Source organism: Primulina huaijiensis, chromosome 7 (assembly GCF_012295235.1).
Source record: "Primulina huaijiensis isolate GDHJ02 chromosome 7, ASM1229523v2, whole genome shotgun sequence".
NCBI classification, from domain to species: domain Eukaryota; kingdom Viridiplantae; phylum Streptophyta; class Magnoliopsida; order Lamiales; family Gesneriaceae; genus Primulina; species Primulina huaijiensis.
In genome coordinates, this window is record NC_133312.1 from 9,491,830 (window position 1) to 9,514,264 (window position 22,435).

Sequence of the window (22,435 nt, forward strand, 5' to 3'; positions counted from 1 at the left end):
TAGGAAACGAGTGGCAACTGAAAATAAGTATAAGCGGCGTCTCAGCATCGCTCATAATAATTATTTGGGACATGTTAGAGTCATCGGAATTAAGAAAATGTCAAAGACGTGAAATTTTACGTCTAGAAACAAAACGGTACTTTTACACCCGAAAATTAGTAAACGTCATGGCTGTGTCCTGAATGCTGTTTTACATGCTAATAGAATCATGGCTGTGTCCTGAATGCTGTTTTACATGCTAATAGAATTATTTTAAAATTTTATGAAATTTTATATGTTAAAATATGATTTTTAAATGTTTATGGATTTTTATGATTTAATTTACACTTTTAAAAGATATGTTGCATGCTTGGTTTAAAAAGAGAAAAACGATATTATATGCATGTTTTTATCAAGTGATGGAAATAAGAAATGTTGAAAGATTTGAAGAGATTGTGACTACATACGATGATATGTCGGAGATATCGTGAGGGTTAAGGTCTTAGTGGGAGCCCGACGATCGTGTTTCCATGGATACGAATACGTTAATATGTTAATACGTTGGCCAATGCTCAGTTGACGAGTGTGAGTGTCGTTGATGTCCCCGCCGCCCAGTACTGTGGTTATATGTAGATGGATTCATCGCCCAATACGAATACGAGTCACAATCACGATCTGAATTCAACGAACATGAATATGAATATGTTTATGGTGAATATGAAAATGAATATGTTGAGATGAAAATGTTTATGTTTAAAGTTTATGCATTATTATGAAAATTTTATTTTAAGTACAAGTATTTTTCACTGATATATGTGATTGTATACATATTACGTTGTTATCAAGATTATGGTATGTTGAGTCTTTAGACTCACTAGGTGTGATGGGTGCAGGTTATTATGATAATAATGTTAATGGAGGTCTTGATGGTTGACTTGACTAGACTGGAGGTGCACATAATCCGAGGACCAGCGCTTCTATTTTCCGCACTTATGATTTTAAGTTTACGTTATAGATTTTTACGACTATTTATTTATGTTTTTGAGAGGTTTTTGAGATGTTTTAGTGTGGGCTATACTTTTCAAATTATTGTTTTTTAGGTTTGGTAAAACGTTTGACGATTTCATGCGTTGACTATTTCCTTTGATTTTCAATTACTAGCGGTTGTTTATTTTAAAAAAAAATGGTGCAAAAATATTTTATATATTTGTTAAAGGGTTCGGTCGATTCAATAGTTAGGTTTAAAAAAAAATTCTAGTACTTTTTAAGTAAAACGAATATCAGATGTTTCACAAATGGTGAATGATAGTGAAAGAAAACATGAAATGACCGAAAGAGTGAAGTGGCCATAGAGAGAAAAAAATATAAAAAATAAAAAGAGGCCAAAGAAAGAGAAAAGAAAAATAAATTGATGGGCCAAAAAAGTGAGATTGAGATATACTTTTTTTTTTCGCATAAATCTCCTCAAGTACCTTTGTACAACAAAATTTATTCTCATTGTGATGATATAGCCAGTTCAATTCTTAGCATTATTAGATTAGGTGTTACAGAGCAATCCTCGGGTCAAATCACTTTTGGCTCAACCGAAGAGAAAGAGAGTAACTCAACAAGGAAGCGGGCGAAGGGGCCACTCGGGCTAGACCAACTATAAACAAAGTAACCAGAATCAGAATCATCAGCCTCTCCACGCCGAGGTCAGGAACCAAGGAGAGAAGAAAGTAAAGAGGAGGGGTGTCATGACTGATTAAAGAAAATATATTGCACCACACTCGAGTGTGATTGATATGTGCTGTCTAATCTGTCAGAGCAACATGGATTTCAATCAGATGTCTTCATTTGAGGCTGATAAATTTTCGGAACGTGAGAACTGATCTGATCTGCTTTGTCACACCAAATTTGATTATTTTCTAAAAATTTGTTCGAATTAAATTTGATATATAAAAAAAATTCATAAATGTTAAATTATGTGTTATTCTTCTACAATCATCTCTTCTTCCATAATAAACAAATTCACTATATAATCTTTGTTCTACTGGAAATTATGAAATTTACATTGCTTGAAATCTTTCTACTATGTCATCTCTTCTTGCATAAAAAAAAATTCACTATGTATTCTTTGTTTTACAGTAAACTATGAAATTTACACTTCTTGAAATCCTTCTAATCCATCTCTCCTCTCACATGAAACAAATTTACCATATAATCTTTGTTCTACTTTGAACTTTGGAAATTTACTTCTTGCAATTACTAGACTTGATTACAAGCTACAACTCTATTGCTATTACGTCTATACCATGAACTATAATGAAAGAAAATCTATAAAATGATATATAATGCTGAATCATTCTAATCACTTTAACTTAATATGATAGAAGTAATCAACAATTAGCACAAGGAGCTTGCTCTATAAGGCTAGGGATGGAAAAAAAATACCGAATTTTCGGTATATCGAGGTTACCGTACCGAAAAATACCGAATTAGAAATTTTTGGTACGGTATGGTACCGATACCAAAATTTTCGGTATGGTAATGGTATGGAATTTGAAATTTTCGATATATGTTGAAATACCGAAATAATATATATAAATTAAAAAATATATAATAATTATAAATAATAACGTTAAATTTTTAAAAAATATAAGGTATTTTTTTGGTATGAAACGATATATATCAATACCGTACCAAAATAAAGAATTTAACTTCTGTTTGGACTCAACATGTTGGAATAGTCCAAATCAAAGTTCAGTTAAGCAAATCGACAAGAATTTAAACTGTTGAGAAGTCTTATCTCTGTAGTCTAACCTTAAAGTTAGTTAGAGGACTGGATGCTGAGCCTCAACTTGTTGAAAAACTGACAGGCTTCAGAAATCACAGGACCTCAGACATTGTTGCAAAGATAGCAGATGAAAAAGTCGTACATGTTGCGGTTGAAATTTATTGGTGTTCATTGATGTCTTGGATCTCCAGACACATGTTTCGGTTGGTGTTTATTGTCTTTATGGATTTGTTTTGTATATATCTTTCCTGGTCTCTTTGACTGTCTTGAAGGATTTGTTTAGTATTGGTAATCATTGGCCTTGTAATTACAAGAGAATGAATTTTTTTATATATACTTTCGGTATGACGGTATTTTACCGATACCATACCGACTTTCGGTATATTGAAAAGTTGATAAGATAACGGTATCATTTTTCTCATACCGATATTTTCGGTACGATATACGGTATCCGAAATTTTGGTACGATAGCACCTCTATATAAGGCTTGAAAAATTTTCAGCTAAAGTAAAGTTATGGTTGAAAAATTTCCACTTCAAATTTGGTGTGCGTGAATGTTTTTTATGACTTGAAATCCACATGGAATATTTTAATTTGTGACGAAATCGAGTGTACTACTTGTAGAGTTGTTAAGCTATTTTGTTCCATAGCTTACTTTTAACACAAAATAATGATGTTAATTTTTCCTCCAATCTTGCGATGTTCACGTAAGGTCTTAATCAGACGACATGACGACATAAACAAAGTGATATTTCGGAAAAATTCAAACGTTATAATATTATAACTTGACATCATTTAAAATTGATTCATGCATCACCTAATTATATCGATGCCAACTAAAATAAATGGAGGTTCAACACACTCTCCGACTACCAAAATATAGAAACAAACCTGAAATCTTTCAACTTATAGCAGATTTCAACTTATAGTCTTGCCTGCCCTCCCAAGGAACCTCTTCCATGCTCCTAGCTCCATCATTGCCTAACCTAATAAATATCAAAATAGCCACGAAGGTGAGTGTTATAGTAGGTGCTCAGTAAGCCAACTTGTGGCTCGAGCTTCATTGATTGTTATGTAATAAATAATTTTTATTTTAATAATATTTTATTTTTTTATCAATTGACATTTAGTTTATTTGTATAATCATGTAATCTGCATAGATAAATACATTGAATATATTAGGGTACATGAGGTCGTACTTATCACTACGATCTTGAAACACATTTAGTTTGCTGCATATTCTAAACTCGTTCTTAGTTGATTTAGCAGCCTAAAATAGGAAATGTTTTTATTAAATAATTGTTTTTAATTATTTAAAATATGGTTGATGTTTTTTCTTATTTTTGAAAATAAGGAGTTTTGAGGTGATTTTATACGCCGAGACGTAAATCTTATCGGTGTTGGTTTTTCAACAAAAATACGAACGTTTGGCAATCCGACTAATAAATTCACAAACTTTATTAAACAAAATATTTTAATTAAACACTAATGGTCTAATTGGGACTAATTAACTTTCCTAATGGGCATAAAATTTTTTTAGTGTTTTTAATTATTATTTAAGCCTAATCCTACCCCATAACTCACACAATTCACACGCCTCCCTTACCCCAAAAGTAACACAATTCTTTTCCAACAAATACACGACACACACACAAGCATCATCAAGGAGGAAGTTCGAAAATTGAAGGAAAAATTCAGCCAAGGTGTACGTCGTCGTTCTTAGCATCGTCGATTCTTTTTCGTGCGTATTACATGCAAAGACACACCATATTCTTCCTTTACTCATCATCACACCATATTATGTAATTTATTTAAGAATTATTTGAAAAACAAGTGACACTTTTATGTATTTTCGTTTTTTGCACAACACATGAATTTTTGAAGCATGTTTTTTATTCATAAACTTGATGCATATGTACATGAAGGGGCTGCCATGATTAAGAAAGGTTTAAGGATTGTTTTTACATGTTTTAAAGAGTCCTAGAACACACAAGAACAGGCTGCACACAAGAAACAGTAAGCTGGAATCACTCTCATGGTTAAGGGGTTAAGCTTTGCATGGCTTCGGTTGGTTGCGACCAGGGCTGGGCTGGGGCTGGGCTCGGGTCAGGGAAGGAGGCCTAGCCATGCTAGGACTCGAGACTAGGGGCTGGGGAGGACTCCTAGCAATCTAGGACTCCACCCGAGAAAGGTGCGCATGTTTGCAGGTGTGCAGGCCGCGCAAGTGGTTAAGAGGATCAGCCAGAGGGCTTTGGTTGGGTTAGGCTAGGTCCTTAGGGTCCTAAGAGGGTGCACAAGGGTCTAGGCAGGGGCTGGTGTGGCTTGGGTGGCTGCTGGCTTGAGAGGAAACGAGAGAACCTTGAGGGAACAAGGATGCGCGAGGCTGCTGTCATGGGTAGTGCTTCGTGCATGAGTTCAAGGGCTTGGGCTGGTCTGGGCTGGGGCTGGGCGTGGTTCAGGGTTGTTTATGGTCATGGTGGTTTGGTGGTGGCTCGTCTGGAAGAGCCCTAGGCTAGCTAGGACTCCTAGTGCAACTATAGCACCTCGCACATACACATGTATGCAATTGGGTCAGTTTCCAGCAGGGTTCTGATCGAGTTAGGGCTAGTTCCACAGGCTGGGCTTGGTCAGGAGGGTGCTTAGGTGGGTTGGCTTGGGTTTGGCTCGAGGTAGCTCGACCATGGCTCGAGTACTTTAGGAGATGGCTCGGTGTGTCCTTACATGTGTCAACAACGAGATTTTAAAGATTAAAATTGGAACCATGGGTCCACAGGTGTGGTTCATGGCTCACAAGGGTAGTATAAATAATAAAAATGTTATGTTTAAATTTTAGGATTAAAATAATGAGTTTTGAATTTATCCGGGATTTAATCGCCGCATGAAATTTTAATTAAAGAATTAATTGAAACGCCTAGATTTAAGCTTAATAAAATTATGAAAAAATTATATTTGAGCTCAAGAGTCTAAGTTTTTAATATGTGAATTTTATATTAAATTTTGATTTAATTCGGGATTAAAACACATTAATATGTTAAATTTAAAGATTAATTTAAAAGTTCTCGATCTAAGCTAAATAAAAATACGAGAAAATTCATGTAAACTTAAATAATTATTTGAGACATGTTAGAGATAATGAAATTAAGAAAAAGTCAAAAACGTGAAATTTTACGTCTAGGGGTAAAACGGTAATTTTACAACCAAAAATTTGTAAACATCATGAAAGTGTCCTGAATGCTGTTTTATATGCTAATATGATTATTATAATGTTTGTAACGTCTACCGTTTTAAAAGTGCGAAAATGTTTTTTTTATGCTCTTATTTTCGAAATAACATTTAAATATTTTGCATGCATATAACCCTACTGAAAAATATGTAATTTAAAAATAATCTTAATATTTGACAGGAAAATATAGCAGTTTAAAATATCGAATTGTTTTAAATACTTGGACCGAGGTTTCGACTTTAATTCGAATCAACTCAAAACTTAACCAAATTTTTCCCAACTTTTGGTCATATCTTGAAAACACCTAAAAGTCCTAAAACCCAACAATTAAGGCCCCTAACTCATGAAGATCAGTCCCCTACAGTTGCTGGAAAACTCGGCAACTTCCCTTCTTAAAACCCGAATGGCACCACTTGAACTCAAGCACTCCTAGGCCACCAACCACGAATCAAGTCATTTAGGACCTGGACCAGACCCTAAGGAGCCTACCCACACCACGGACCCAGTCCCATGCACAAGAGAAACCGCGCTCCCATGCTAGCACCGCAAGGATGCCAACTCGCGGCCCCTCCTCCTAGTCCACTCTTGATTTGTCCCAGGGTTGGCACCAGCAGTGCTCAGGCCTTCCTCAGCCACGGCTCAGACCCCACATGGTCTGGTCCAAGCCTTGGTTCGGCTCTTGCATGCTAAAACCAAAGAATCCGAGCCACCCTATAAGAAACCCTCCTCTCAGACCTCTCCTTGCTGCGTCCAGCAACAAACCCGAGCCCCATGCCAGCATCTTGACACCACTAGCAGCATCTAAACATTCAAGACCGCAGCCCCTTGCACTCAAAATTCCAGAAAAACGTGAACAACAATCATATGATACAAGAAAACACATGGGAACCGAAAATATTTCATGGAAAGGCTTAGATCGAAATTTTTCATACATGAATCCAATCAACAGCATATAAACGTGTATGATGCGAGAAAAGATGATACAAAGCATGCCTTTGATGATTGAAGATCAAAAACGAGAGGTAGGAGGCGCCGAGAGAATTAATCCTTGCAAGAATTGAGGTGGCCGAAATTTCCTTGATGAAATGATCTGAAAACCGAGAGAATAAGGAATTCTGAATGGGTGTCGGCTGGTTAGTGTTTGGTGTAGTGGAGCCTACAAATTAATTAGTTAATTAATTAATAGATAATGGGTCCAAAATGATCTTTTAAAAATTTAAAAAGAGTTTTAAGCCCAATAAATTTAAAAATAGACCCATTAAATCCAAACACACTTCTGAAAGATATTTTGTGTTGGAAAGTTTTTGAAAATTGTTGGAACTTTTCAAGTTCGCAATCTTGATTTTGATGCTAATAAAACTTATTATTTTATTTCTAATAATCTACCTTAGTGCACAGACAGCTAAAACTGAATTAATCAGTTTACGAAACCAACTGAAGCCATCGGAGATGCCAACTGATTGCCGAGACTAAATCAGTCTAACTGGTTCTTCAAACAAGCAGTTCAGTTGATTGTCCAAACTAATAGATAATTCAGCAGGAAGATCTCAAAAGCCTGGCCAGCCTATGATGTGTCCAACTGACGAAGAACCCAACTGACCAGTTCAACTGAATCAGTGAAATCAGTTAAGTTGAAGAACCAACTGATTTCACCTCACAGCCACAAGACCAGTTCAGAACTTCAGTTAGGAGCAATCAGTTGCAGATCACGACAAGCTTACTTAATGGATTCCAGCTGTGCGAGAAGGTACAAAGCCATTGTCCAGTCAAAGGACAATAATGGACGTTGCATCAGAGCATTAAAGACAAAACGCTCCAGAAGGGCAGTCAAAAGTCGAAGCACAAAGTCCAAGGAGCCAATTCAAATGCAACGGATACAATAATTGAGTCTCACTGTACGATCAGCCTTTTCCGTCTATTTAAAGATAAGATCAGTGAAGACTCAAATGTGAGACATACGAGAGTGAAAAGAGTTGAGAAGAGAAAACAGCAAAAGGGCACGCTCAGTTGCATATCAGCTTTCAGAAGCACTTAAAGCCCAGAGAGAATTCTTCATCGTTGTATCGGCTTAGTTTAGAAGCCATTTTCCCTCAGTGTGTGAGAACATTCTCGTTCAGTTCTCACACACACACTCACTCTCAAATCCACTCAAAAACCGTCTTGCACAAAGACGTAAAACTTGTGTATGTAGTTTCGACACATAGACGTTAAAGAAGTGTTGGCTGGAAGATGCTGCCTTCAGTCGTAGCTAGGAGTTCAGTTTAGGCAGTAGAAAGAGTCCTAGCTGAGTGGGTTTGTACAAAGTGTTGTATAAATCAAAGTCTTCTAGTGGAACCTACCCGTGGTGGTAGAATGGGTGACGTATGAGCAGTTGAAGTCTCCGAACATCCATAAACATATCTTGTGTATTTAATTGATAAATACGATTTTAAAATTGTTTTGATCAGTTAGCGCACTCGTCAGTTCAGTTGTCACCATAACTGAACTGAAGAATGCAAAAACTAATCTGTCTTTCTTCGGTTATTCAGTTTACATAAGTTAAAATGTTTCTAATAACAGTCTTCTTCACGAAGGATTACTTCGAGTTTCTTCCGCTTGGTTTTAAACCAAACTCGATTTAATTCATCGGTGTTAATATTCTTAGAACACGGGTTATTGCAGCTCATTGGAGAATATAGTGTTCGAAATGCCTTTGAAGGCACTAGCACACTAGATCCTTCAAAAATATTAGCCGAACCCTCAAAAAGTCCCTCGATTTGATAAAATTTACGTGCCGATAAAAATTATGCTCTGCCGGGTAAAAATACCCAACAAAACTCATTTCATGAAAAATACATTTAAAACATCTTATATTAATTAATAAAATTTAATCATATAATAAAAATAATTTTCTTGATAATTTCTCGATCTTCATTCCTCGTTCGAGCGTGAAATGGATCTAGAAATCCTAATGCATGAACTTTTAAAATTTCATGAACTAAATCCTATCATGCAATAATTATGCATAAAATGCATAAAAATAATTAAACACATAATTAATAAAAATCCTAGATTGTATGAACTTTAACTAAACAATGACTTTAAAACACTTAATAATGAAATAAACAAACATTTAATGCTTTAAAACAATCTAATAAAATACTAAAGAAATTTAATAACTTGCATGCATGTGGTTCACGGGGACCTTCATATTTTCAGGACGTTACAATGTTTATGAATTTTTATATGTTAAAATATGTATTTTAATTGTTTATGGATCTAATATGTTAAAATGTTTATGTTTACGGATTTTTATGGTTTAATATATTAAAATGTTTATGGATCTTTATATGTTAAAATGTTTATCTTAAACGTTTATGGATTTTAATATGTTAAAACATTTATTTTAAATGTTTATGATTTAATATGTCAAAATGTATATTCTAAATGTCTATGATCTAATATGTCAAAATGTTATTTTAAATGTTATGATTTATTATGTTAAAATATTGGTTTTAAATGTGTATGGATTTTAGGATATAATATGTTATGATTTATTATTTTAAATGTTTATGGATTTTCATGATAAAACGAAAACGTTAAAAGATATGTTGCATGCTTGATTTAAAAGAAAAATGTTATATGCATGTTTAATTTTATATAGTGATGAGAATACGAAACGTTGAAGGAAGTGAAGTAATTGTGACTAATACGATGATATGTTGGAGATATCGTGAGGGTGTAGGTCCCAGTGGGAGCCCGACGATCGTATTTCCATTTATACGAATACGAATATGATGATATGTTAATACGTAGGCCAAGGCTCAGTTGACGGGTGAGAGTGTCGCTGATGTCCCCGTCTCCCAGTACCGTGGTTACATGTAGATGGATCCATCGCCCAATACGAATACGAATATGAATGCGAGTCACAATTATCGATTTGAATTCAACGAAAGGAATATGAAGATGAATATGAACATGTTGATACATATACGAATATGGATATGGATACGAATATGGATATGGATATGTTTATGATGATNATACGAATACGAGTCACAATTAACGATCTGAATTCAACGAAAACGAATATGAATATGGATATGAATATGTTGATATGATTATGGATATGAATATGAATATGAATATGTTGATATGACTATAGATACGAATATGAATATGTTTATGATGAATATGGATATGTTTATNGGTCTTGATGGTTGACTTTGCTGGACTGAAGGTGCACATAATCCGAAGACCAGCGCTTATAGTTTTCCGCACTAGTTATGATTCATGATTTTGAGTTATGTTAAAGATATTTTTACGACTTTTTATTTTTGTTATGAGAGGTTTTGAGATGTTATAGTTTGGGCAATACTTTTCAAATCATGTTTTTAGGTTTGGTAAAACGTTTGATGATTTTATGATTTGAACTATTTTCCTTTGGATTTTTAAATGTTAATTGATTGTTTTATTTTAAAAATGCTGTCAATTTATTTTAAAATATATATGTATATTTCGAATTATGGAGATTAAGGAGGAAAAGAAAATTTCTAGTACGTTTTAAACAAAATGAATTGCAGACGTTTCAGTTGGTATCAGAGTAATGGTTCTGCAAAGGGTTGTGCCACCATTAGTGCCGGGAAGCTCGGTCGTCAAGCCTCAAATTTGTAAGTTTACATGCTTTATATGATTTTTATGATGTTACCTGCATAAGTATATGAATTATATGTTTACGTCTCATGTCTAATAGCTTTATGAGGATATATGTTTTATATGCCTTAGAATTTTATACGTGATACGATATGAAATAAGAAATTATATGATTTCAACGCATGTTGGCTTTGTGATAAATTGGACTATGTTGAATTTTGGGTATTAGTATTGACGTTGTACTTTTTTGGCCATAAGTTAATCGTGAATGTTATGAATGCTTAATGGGACATGTAGATTTCTAAGAAAATACTGATAAATCGTGGGTATTAGTTGAATTAATTTTGGGAATTTAACATAAAGAATAATGATACGAATACTGCGATGATCTTTGAAAGTAAGAAAATATATAAATTGGGATTTTAAGTTTTGATGAAAGGTAAGAATGGTTATAGGAATTGATTTTTGGGTAAATAAGTTTAAAATTATCGAAATTTATGTTATGGAAAACATGTAGAAGGGAATTAAGAATGCCAAGAACTTATGGATTAATCGTAGGATTTTCGAAATTAAGGACCAATTGGATAATTTTTGAGGAAATTAAGAATTAATTTGCAATTTTTAAGGGATTTGTGGACTAGTTTGACAATAAGTGAGAATTGAATGGTTTAAATAATAAGAGTTTTTGATAATTTAGACTTATAAGGATATTTAGATACTTGAGATATCTTGGTAATAATGTTATAAGGAATGTTAATCAAGAGCTTTTGAGGATGAATCGATATTAGGCTTGAAAACCTAAGCGTTAGTGGATGCGTTTGAGATTTTAATGTCGAAATTTGATAAGCTGATACACATGTTGGGTATAAAATAAGGAAAGTAATGTACGATAAGTATGGTCATCCATCTTATTATGTTGGGGATCGATGTAGAGTTTAGAGAGAGGGGGGCGGGGTGAATAAACTCTTTCCTTTGATGATAGTTTTTGCAAAGGGTGCTAGAATCTTGTTAGAGATTGTAGATGTTCTTGTTCAAGCGTGAGTCCAGCAGATCTCAATAATAAGTGCGGAAACGATCCGATGGAGTAAAGTGAAAATAGTAATAACAGTAGGCAGTAGAATAGTAGTTGTTTCTGGAAGTTCGAAGATAAAATCTTCTTCGTCTCCCCTTCTTCTGTTTCCAGAAGGTATCACTAAAAGACTTTGGATTTTACAGTACACACTTGTACACACCCACTTCAGCAGGACTTATCCTTTGCCTACTGAAACTCTTAGTAACTCAACACAATATTTTAATACAACAAGGTTCTAGAAAAGACTCTTTTCCAGATTACAAACTCTTTTTCGAAAATTATCGTAAGGTGTATAGCTTGAAGAGGTGAAGATGATTCTGCAGCATGCCCTTTAGTTCTTCTTTCTTTTGTCATTCTTCCTTCTGTTTCCAGTCTGCCTTCTGTTTTCTCTTTTTTGGCATCAAGCGCCTGAACTTGAGTAAGTAAGAGATCCACTCGTCCAGTAAGGGTAATAAGGCCAGTTTACAGTATCTACAGAATCGGTGTTTGACTTGAAACTTGTTCATTCAGAGCCTGAATAGATTGAGATTAGGACTCAATATGAGTGTTGATAGTTCCGATTTTGGAGTCAGTAGCCGCAATTTGAGTGGATATGGATTGAAGAGACGAGTCTTGAGTAGAGACAGTACGAAGAACATCAGTCTGACCGAGCGCAAGGTTAGTATAACTATCCAAGACATTTTTCCTGAAGAGGTTAGATTCAACCTCAAGTTTTGTCAATGATTCTGCCGTGTTAAGGACATAATTCATTACACGTTTTCTTAAAAATTCGGTGGCACTGACTTCAACAGCATGATCAAAAGATAACTGCTTGACGATTTTGGAAATTCTGTCAATAGATCGTCTCAGTATATCAATCTCAGATTCAAGATTGAAATGATTTTCTTCTGGGGATGGCTTCTGGCTAGCATTCGTCCTTCGATTTCAGCAACATGCGCAATATGAGCTATTTGAAGGGGTGATTCAGTAGGAAGAACAATTAAAGCAGTAGAAGAAACAAGGTCTGCTGGAGCGGTAGTGATAGCAGTAGACTGTTCAGCAGAAGATCTATCAGCAGCAGCAGAAGGTTCATGAAGAGTTTTCTTTTCTGGTTGCTTGGCTTCCATGGCCTCAAATTGTTCAACAGCTGGAGTTGGATCATTCTGGATAGCTCTCATTTTTGCTTGATGTTCAGTTGAGAAAATCTCCAAATTCGACAGTGATGGAGATTGGGCAGCATTTGATTCTTCCTTTGGTTGGTCCGCTGGTTGGACTGATTCAACAGTTTGGGCTGCTTCTGGTGCAGCAAAGATAACAACAGCAATAGATTGAACGACTTCATCTACTAAAGCCAGTTCACAAACAGAGATGAGAGGAGAGGATTGAGTAGACAACTGGGGAGAGGCAGAAGTACTAGAAACCTTAGCTTCTGGAGGAGCTATAGCTCTTTCCTCAACTGACTTAGCTTGATCAAGTTCTGGAATGAAGCCTACTGAATATTGTTCAGAAACTCCAAATGTCTGTCCTTGTGCAAGAAGTTGCTCATTCATTATCCTCAAACGGTCAGTAAGAATAAGGATCACATTCTGATCTTGGGCAGCAGTGGGAATCAAGGCATCAAAATTTAACTGAAGATTCTTCAACACTGATTCTAGCTTCTGACATTTAAGTTGCTCAAAAATGAAACTTCGGCGTTTCATAGCTTCAATCACATTTTCTGTCTTTGCAAGATTAAAAACCTTTCTCTCATTCTTCACCATTTTTCAGAAAACACCTGGGTTTCTGAAGAATGTGAGAGGATGGAATACGCGAGCCTTGTGCCAATCATCAAAGAAAGTCATTGCTTCATTGGCAAAATTCTCAATTTCTTCCAAATGAAGATCAATACCAGATAGAACAGATGATTTGGCAACTTTGAATGGTGGTTATTCAATGAGTTTTCCTTTACCTTTATCCGAAGATAAAGCAGGTATCACAGGTCTAAAAGCAGAAGACCCTGCAATAGGTTCACGAATAACAACTCCAGACAAGGGTCTGAAGGTTGAAGCAGTAGATGTTGTAGCAGCAGAGGCAGCAGCTGGTTTAGAGACAGAAGTGGTTTTTTGTACAGAAGAGACGGCTTTTGGAAACACTTGTCTCAACGGGACAGTGTTTAAATTAGCAATTGCTGCTGTTTTCTTGATTCGAAGCAGAGTACGGGCTTTCTTCTTGCTGGGAGAAGATTGCAAAGATGGTTGAGTAGGAGCAACACATCGAAAAGACAAACATCCTTTCTGCTTCTGACAAAGTACGAAAATATAAGTCTGAAAAAGATATTGTTCCCCATAAATCAATGCAATTAATAAATGCGAAGATACGAAATATGAGGGAATCATAAATTATTCTTGGTATTCGAGTAGTCAGATAACCGTCTCTTCAGCTCCCTGAGATTCTATATAAATGCCTGCAAGTTCACAAACTAAGTCATTTACACTTTTATCAAATCAAAACAAATGAGTAGTTCAAGAGACCTCTCGAAGGCTTCTCCGGAGTCTGAATCAGCAGAGGAATTCCACAAACAACTTCCAGCCTCTCGTAAGCAGATGTTTGAAGACATCCTTTTTCAAGTTATGAAGACTTGGAAGAAATTCCTTGGTTTATAATATGAACAATCAGTTAGATTGTTCAAAATTATTAGAACTAAGCTGAGGGATCATCTCTTCCACAACCACAATCATTCGAAGAGAGAGGATCCCAGCAGTCTGTAATTAGATTCCTGCTGAAGTACTCAGTGCTACCGCGGTACCTCAAAACTGCTGATATCAACAAATGTAGTAGATAAACATATTGTAATGCATCTGGTTTTATGAATGAAAAGCTCATTTTGTCATGTCTCTTTATCTACTGCTTTTATTGATTGCAAATAAGCGAATAAACAATTAACACGAAACAAACAGAAGAAAGAGTGAGAAAAAATTAGTCTCAATAATCAATTCTGAAAACCACAAATTGTCTCCCTTTCTCATGAACTTACTGAAATTGAACAAGTAATTTTAGCAAACTGTCAACAACAATATACTCAAGTTAATTCAATTAATCCAAGAACATTTTGGAAATGAGAAAACTTATTCTCAGGCAGAGGTTTTGTAAAGATTTCTTGTGAGGCCCGGGGGACGAAGAGGGCGGGGGATGATCGCCGGTGCCATCAGTTGCACGGACAATGAGCGGCTCCTGGCAGGCTTCTAGGTGGAGGGAACATGAATGAACCGATCCCACACGGGAATGAGAGGGATTCCGAGACTGTTCAATGTAATGGACTGTACAGTTGAAGAGGGCTTAAAAGATTTGATGTGTACTACTCATATCACGAAGTTGCATCTTCTTTTATGTAGCTCATCACATAAGAACTCCAAAGTTAAGCGTACTTGACTTGGAGCAATTCTGGGATGGGTGACCACCTGGGAAGTTTCCCAGGGTGCGTGTGAGTGAGGACATAATCACGCTGGAAAGACTCGTCTTGGTACAGTGAGGACAGTCGTCGAATCTGGGGCGTTACATGTCTGCTGCTTGTTGATCAGTAGAAACGTATTCTAGACGAACGTCCTTCTTCTGTACATGATCTCTAATAAAATGATGTCTGATGTCGATGTTCTTTGTTTTGGAATGAAGTACTTGATTTTGTGTGATTGCAATGGCACTGGTATTGTCACATAAGATAGGTGATTCAGAAGCTTGAACTCCATAGTCTTTAAGTAGTTGTTGCACCCATAGTATTTGAGAACAGTAGCTTCCAGCAGCGAGGTATTCTGCTTCTGCAGTAGATGTAGCTATGGAAGTCTGCTTTTTACTAAACCAGGAGATCAGCCTATCACCAAAGAATTGACAAAAACCACTTGTGCTTTTCCTATCTAGTTTGCAACCTGCATAATCAGCATCTGAATATCCAATAAGATTGAAAGATGAATCGTTGGGATACCATAAGCCGACATTTTGAGTTCTCTTTAAGTACTTCAGTATACGTTTCGCAGCAATATAATGAGATTGCTTGGTGTTAGATTGAAATCTTGCACAAATGCAAACAACGAATAAAATATCAGGTCTACTGGCAATAAGATACAATAGTGAGCCAATAAGACCACGATACTGAGTTACCTCTAATGGAATTCCACTTTCATCCTTATCAAGCTTGGTAGATGACCTCATTGGAGTGGAGGCAGCAGAGCATGCTTCCACACCAAACTTTTTCAGAAGCTCCTTGGTATACTTAGCTTGATTTATGAAAATTCCAGTATCAAGTTGTTTGATCTGTAGTCCTTGGAAGAATGTTAATTCTCTCATCATGCTCATTTCAAATTAATCCTGCATCAATTTAGCAAACTTTGCACATAGTTTGGGGTTAGTTGACCCAAAGACAATGTCATCAACATAAATCCGCACTAATAGAATGTGCTTATTCTTGGTTAAAGTGAACAAAGTCTTGTCTACTGTGCCAATTGTAAAATCATGATTGATAAGAAATTATGAGAGGGTGTCATACCACGCTCTAGGTGCCTGTTTTAAACCATAAAGGACTTTGTTTAATTTGAATACATGATGTGGTGAGAAATGATCAATAAAACTTGGAGGTTGTTCGACGTAGACCTTTTCTTGTAATAGGCCATTTAGGAAGGCACTCTTCACATCCATCTGATAGACTTTAAAGTTCTTGAAGGCAGTAAAGGCTAAGAATATTCTGATAGCTTCAAGCCTTGCTATTGGTGCAAATGTTTCATCATAGTCTATTCTTTCTTCTTGTCTAAAACCTTGAGCCACCAGTCTTGCCTTATTTCTGATCACAGTGCCTTCTTCATTTAGCTTGTTTCTGAATACCCACCGAGTTCCAATGACTGCTTGATGAGTTGGTATAGGTACGAGAAACCACTCTTCATTTCTTTTAAATTGATTGAGTTCTTCTTGCATGGTTTCGATCCAACTAGGATCAAGAAGAGCTTCTTTAATATTCTTAGGCTCAATCTGAGAAATAAAAGCATCATGCATATATTCATTAATCATTTGCCTTCTGGTTCTCAAAGGAGCTGCTGAATTTCCAATAACCAAGGATGGGGGATGAGATTTTCTCCAAATAAAAGGATTTACAAGGATTTTTTTCCTGGTTTGACATATTTGGATTAAGCTTAGCTGAACCAGTAGCAGGTTCGGGTATGTCAGCTGCTGGTACTAGTATATCTGATGTCTGTACTTCTGGTTCCACTATTGGAATGTTTGGTTCTGGATTTTGAAATTCTTTGATATTTGGTTCTGCATCGTCTTCACTATCCAGTTCCAAATGAATCATATCTAACCTGTTACTCAAATTTGACACATTAGAAATTTCAGGAGCACTGCTGTCTTCGTCGAAGATAACATGAACAGATTCTTCAACATTGAGAGTTCTATTATTGAAGATTCTGAAGGCTTTGCTTACTACAGAGTAACCAAGAAAAAGTCCAGCATCTGATTTTGAATCAAATGCAGTCAAATAGTTTTTATCATTATTGTGCACAAAGCATTTGCAACCAAATACATGAAAATAAGATACACTAGGCTTACTCCCTTTTCATATCTCATAAGGAGTTTGATTATGCCTCTTGTTGACCATGGTTCTGTTTTGTGTGTAGCATGAGGTGTTGATTGCTTCTGCCCAGAAGCGCTGAGAGATGTTTGCATCTGCTAGCATTGTTTTAGCAGTTTCTTTAAGAGTTTTGTTTCTCCTCTCAGCTACTCTATTTTGTTGAGGTGATCTGGCGGCTGAATATTCATGATTAATGCCATTTTCATCTAAATACAACTCAAGAATCTTGTTAGTAAATTCAGTACCCCGATCATTTCTGATTTTAATGATGGAAATAGATTTTTCATTTTGAATCTTTTTCATAACCTTGATCAGGAGGCTCTTGGTTTGATCTTTTTCAGTAAGAAATATCACCCAAGTAAATCTAGAAAAGTCATCAACAACAACAAGTGTATACTTCATTTTCCTTAAGCTCATGATAGGGATTGTACCAAACAAGTCCATATGCAATAATTTCAAACACCTTGAAGTTGATTTACTGCCTTTATTCTTGAAGCTAGATCTCACCTGCTTGCCAAGTTGACATGCAAAACAAACATGATTCTTAACAAAGTTAATATCAGGCAAGCCATCAACTAAATTCTGCTTTTTGAGATTGTTAATTGATTTGAAGTTCAGATGATTCAATCTCTTATGCCATAACCAATTTTTATCACAAAGAGAAGCAACTAAACACGTAGGAACATTAATATGATCTACATTCCAAGAAACTTTATATGTGTTGCCTTCTTTTTTTCCAGTTAATACAGTAGACTCATCAATGTTTTTAACTGTGCATGTTTGCTTTTGAAAAGTCACAGAGTAACCATTATCACACAGTTGACTAATGCTAATCAAGTTGTAACAAAGATTTTCAACTAATAGTACATCATTTATAGTAATGTTACCATGGATAATCTTATCTTTACCCACGGTTTTACCTTTTGAGTTATCTCCAAATGTGATCTTTGGTCCAGTACAACTCATTACTTCTGATAGTGGATTTTTCTATCCAGTCATGTGTTTGGAGCATCCACTATCCAGATACCATGTGGAGCTGCTGATTTTGACTTTCCTCTCCTGTTCCTGAAAACACAAATTTTAGTGACTGGTACCCAGTCTATTTGGGTTCAATCCTTATCAGTCATTTGGGAACCCACATTTGTACAATTCTTGGTGACCTTGTACTTCGGGTGTCCAAAGATGTGTGTGCAACAGAAGGTCTGCTATTTCTAACAGTATGCATCTTAGAATGTTGTTCTTCCCTTCTGTTTGTGTTGTCTGACATGTATCTCTTCTGAACAGGTCTAGGATTATAGTACTTGTAGTTTTTAACCTTCATAGAGGGTTGTCCTCCTGGGTTAAATCCTCTACTGGATCTAGAACTCTAGTGAACACTCCCCTTAGGTTCAACATAACCATAATCCAGACCATAATGTTTCCTTCTGTTCGTCTGATCTACAGTCCTTTCAAATCTAACAGTTGGTACTTCAGGTTCATATGCCATACTGGATTTAACAAAGTGAATGAGTTTCCCTTTGCCTTTATCCAGTTCTGGCTTAGTACTCATTTCAGAAGTGCATTCATTATTGTTGAATCCGAGACCACTTCTTTCACCGGATTGCTTCGGTAATTCTTGCATCTTCTCTAAAGAAGCAGAAGACTTGTTCCATGCATTTACTAGAATAGATAGCTTCTGATTCTCATATTTCATCGTCTGGTAATCTGCATTAACCCTTTCATTCTAAGTTCTTAACTTACTCATCTCAACTTTTAAATCATTGCAGCTATTCTCTTGCAAGCAAGCGAACTTACTGACTTGATCCTTTAAGTTTTGATTTTCAGTCTTAATGTGAGACCTCGAAAATAAAATAGCTTTGATACATTTGTAAATACGTTGAAAAATATTCAATTTATTTTGATGGTATTTTCGTAAATAAGTTGAAAAATAATGAATTAATTTTAAAGGTAAAATGATAATTAGCGACATATCTTGGTCATATGAAGTCCAAATGATTTGAAATTTGGATATAACGTAGAAAACTCAAAGATACTGAAGTTTCATGTTTTGAGTTTTGAAAAATGTGATAATTTGACTGATCCAAAGGGATATACCGATTTTAAAATGTTAAATAGTTTATATTATATTATATTATTTTATTTTATTAATATAATATAATATTAAAATTAAAAAAAAAAAAGAAATGATAAACTTCATCTTACGTGAAAAGAATGAAAATTCTTTCATTTGCAACAGAGAAGTGAGACAGAGAGGAGAGAAAAGAATATACAGTTTTGAATTTTTTTTTCGATCGTGCGACTTATCGGTTTATCCAATTGACAAACCGACTTCAGTTCTGGGATCGTTGACACGAGGTCTTCGATTTGATGTATAAATTTTATATTTTTGGTGATGTTTGAAATTCGTCAATTTTTGGAATAAATCCGATAAATTGTTAAATCATACAGAAACTGAAGATTGTTGAATAGTGTATGATTTTAACGGAGAAGAGATGATTATAGTGATGTTATTTTGAATTATTCTCAATTTATTATAATTAGGGAATTTTAATCGTTGGATTGAGATTGAAGACTTATTTGTCAGTAATTATTAATTCTGATAAACAGATGCGATAAAATAACCAACAAGAAACTAAGTTTTGAAGTCGGAATTGAATTATGCTATGATTTGACTTTGATATGAATCTTTGAAGTTTCAAAAGATATTTGAAACTTATATTATTGATTTTGAATTATGTTATTGATTGAAGTGAATATGTTATTGATGTAGATAGATTATTATACTGATATCTTCAAGCTACATCGACTGGAACGAAGAATTGAGGTATGTTACGACCGAATAACATACGACAGGTATCTGTATTATATGATATATGTTTGATTGATTGGATTGAAATACATGTCTATATGCCTTATTTGTTAAGTTGATGTGGTATACATGACATGCACGTTGAGCTATGATCCTTAGATACCCTGATATGATTTGATTTGATTATGGGGTTTGTGAACACAATGCTATGTTTGGTATTACATGACCCTTAAAGCATAGTCATTTGTGGCCCCGATGATTGATTGAGATTTGGGATTTGATGGCGTTTTGTCGGCGCTATCATACGATTATCCCTGATTGAGGCCGGTGTGCCAGCTCGAGCATTGATTTGATAGCGATTCGATTGACTCTGACATGTTCTCAGTGGATGGACATTTGACCTGATACCTCCACGACATACATGCATTGCATATCATATATCATTGTTTAGATATATGTGGTATATATTGTGGTTGCTTCAAACTGAGCTTTGCTCACCCCAGATGGGGCGGTTGTTGTCTTTGTATGTGGACAATAACAGGTACTCCAGGATATCAGGAGACCGAAGATGGTACTTCTGGAGAGAGTTACAGTTTGAGTTGAGGTTTAGTGGTCTTTCCCAGTATATAGACTGAGCTTTGCTCACCCCAGATGGGGCTGTTGTTGTCTTTGTATGTGGACAATGACAGGTACTCCAGGATATCAGGTGACCGGAGATGGTTCTTCTGGAGGGAGTCACAGTTTGAGTTGAGGTTTCGTGGTCTTTCACAGTATATATGTTATGTATCTATATACCGGGGTATGTCCCGAGGATATGATTTGTTGTTGTATGAGTTGTTTTGATTATGTGTGAGCATGTTTTATGATGTGAGATGAAATACTATTTTTAGTATTCAAATAGCATATTTTGGGCTCATTGTAAAGAAATTTTAAACTCGTTTTACTCTGTAATTAATTAACCCTAATCAAATTGCATTGTAATAACGATTAGGAGCTAAGGGCCTCACACGGAGTGGTATCAGAGCATAGCTGGGAATGCTCGATTGAGGCTTGTGTACACATAATAGGCACAAATGAATTGTGCGTATGTGTTTGATTTATTTGTGTTACTTGCTCTTACTTGACTTAGTTTGAGTAAGTTATTGATGAAACTAATGATATGAGATGATGATGATGTGAAATTGATATTGATTTGTGATATTCATCCTTTGATTTGTAGATGGATCCCACAAATGAAACTGCGAGTAGTAGTACTGAGAGGATGGTTGGACAATTCGAAGGATTGTCCATGGATCTGGTGATGGCTCGATTCCAGGACTTGAAACCACCGAAGTTCTTTGACACTGATAGTGCAGAAAGAGCTGAGGCCTGGTTAAAGGATATCTAGCATCTGTTTAATATTGTTGAATACTCTAAGGCTTGGCGAATGAAACTTGCTCTCTACCAATTGAAAGACCGAGCAAAATCTTGGTGGGAAGCCGCTGAGATTGGATTGAAAGAGGCCGATATTAAAGTCACATGGGATGTCTTCAAGACCCAGTTTTTGGGGCAGTATTCCCCTCTTTCTTATTACACTGCTCAGGAGAATGAATTTAATAGTCTGCAACAGGGAACGATGACTGTTGCGGAATATGTTTCGAAGTTTTCGACTTTGTTGAAGTATGCACCTCACGTAGCTGCAAATGCAAGAGCAAAATATAACAGGTTTGTGAATGGATTACACCCTGCTATTTATACTTTTTTCATTTCTGGTTTGCCTACCAGCTACGCAGAGGCAGTTGAACGAGCAAAGGCAGCCGAAGCTGGATTAAGGCGAGGAGGTCCACAGTACTCTCCTTCACCTCCAGTATCAGCTCAATAGCCTATCTTGCGTCCGAGAGGTAGGAAGTGTAAGAAGACTGGTTCCACTGTTTCTTCATCTTCTTCGAGTTCCTGTGGATCCCAGAGAGGGAGTCCAGTGATTGCTCCTTATTGTAGCCACTGTGGAGGCAAACATACTATCGAACAGTGTCGAGGTATGTTTGGTACTTGTTATCAATGTGGACAGGAAGACCATTTCTCTCGAGTATGTCCGAACAGGGGTACGACGTCATCTCAACCCCAGCCAGGATTTAGAGGTGGCCTTAATATGATGAGACCTGCTGTTCTTGTTCCCTCTTTTCAGCAGTCGAATGTTCCACGATACCGAGGACCTGGTGGTTAGACTGTCCAAGGCCTTCCTCAAGTGAAAGTGTATGCCATGACCGAGGATCAGGCTAAGGAAGCTCCTGGTGGTGTGATTGCAGGTATTTGTATGCTTTGCGATTATCCTGCACATGTTTTATTTGATTGAGGAGTATCTCACTTATTCATATCTCATTCATTTGTTGCATCTC

General features: G+C 35.9%; 1 protein-coding gene across 1 annotated transcript; it reads right to left on the minus strand.

The window, feature by feature from the left end:
* Positions 1 to 16,158: 16,158 nt before the first annotated feature.
* Positions 16,159 to 17,653, minus strand: LOC140981579 (uncharacterized). The gene is made up of 3 exons (XM_073448010.1): positions 17,497 to 17,653; positions 16,697 to 17,133; positions 16,159 to 16,653 (listed from the first exon to the last, which is right to left on the minus strand). Exons 1-3 carry the CDS (start codon positions 17,651 to 17,653, stop codon positions 16,159 to 16,161), a joined length of 1,089 nt encoding a protein of 362 aa, XP_073304111.1.
* Positions 17,654 to 22,435: the final 4,782 nt, after the last annotated feature.

Bases quoted from the DNA above. Each gene is read 5' to 3' on its own strand.
- LOC140981579 (XM_073448010.1), bottom strand. From the start codon at position 17,653: ATGAAGTATACACTTGTTGTTGTTGATGACTTTTCTAGATTTACTTGG. The intron at 17,134-17,496 runs GTACTGAATTTA...ATTCAAAATCAG, and splicing joins TAAAATCAGAAATGATCGGG to ATGCTGGACTTTTTCTTGGT. The intron at 16,654-16,696 runs GCAAATGATTAA...TTTATTTCTCAG, and splicing joins GCTCCTTTGAGAACCAGAAG to ATTGAGCCTAAGAATATTAA.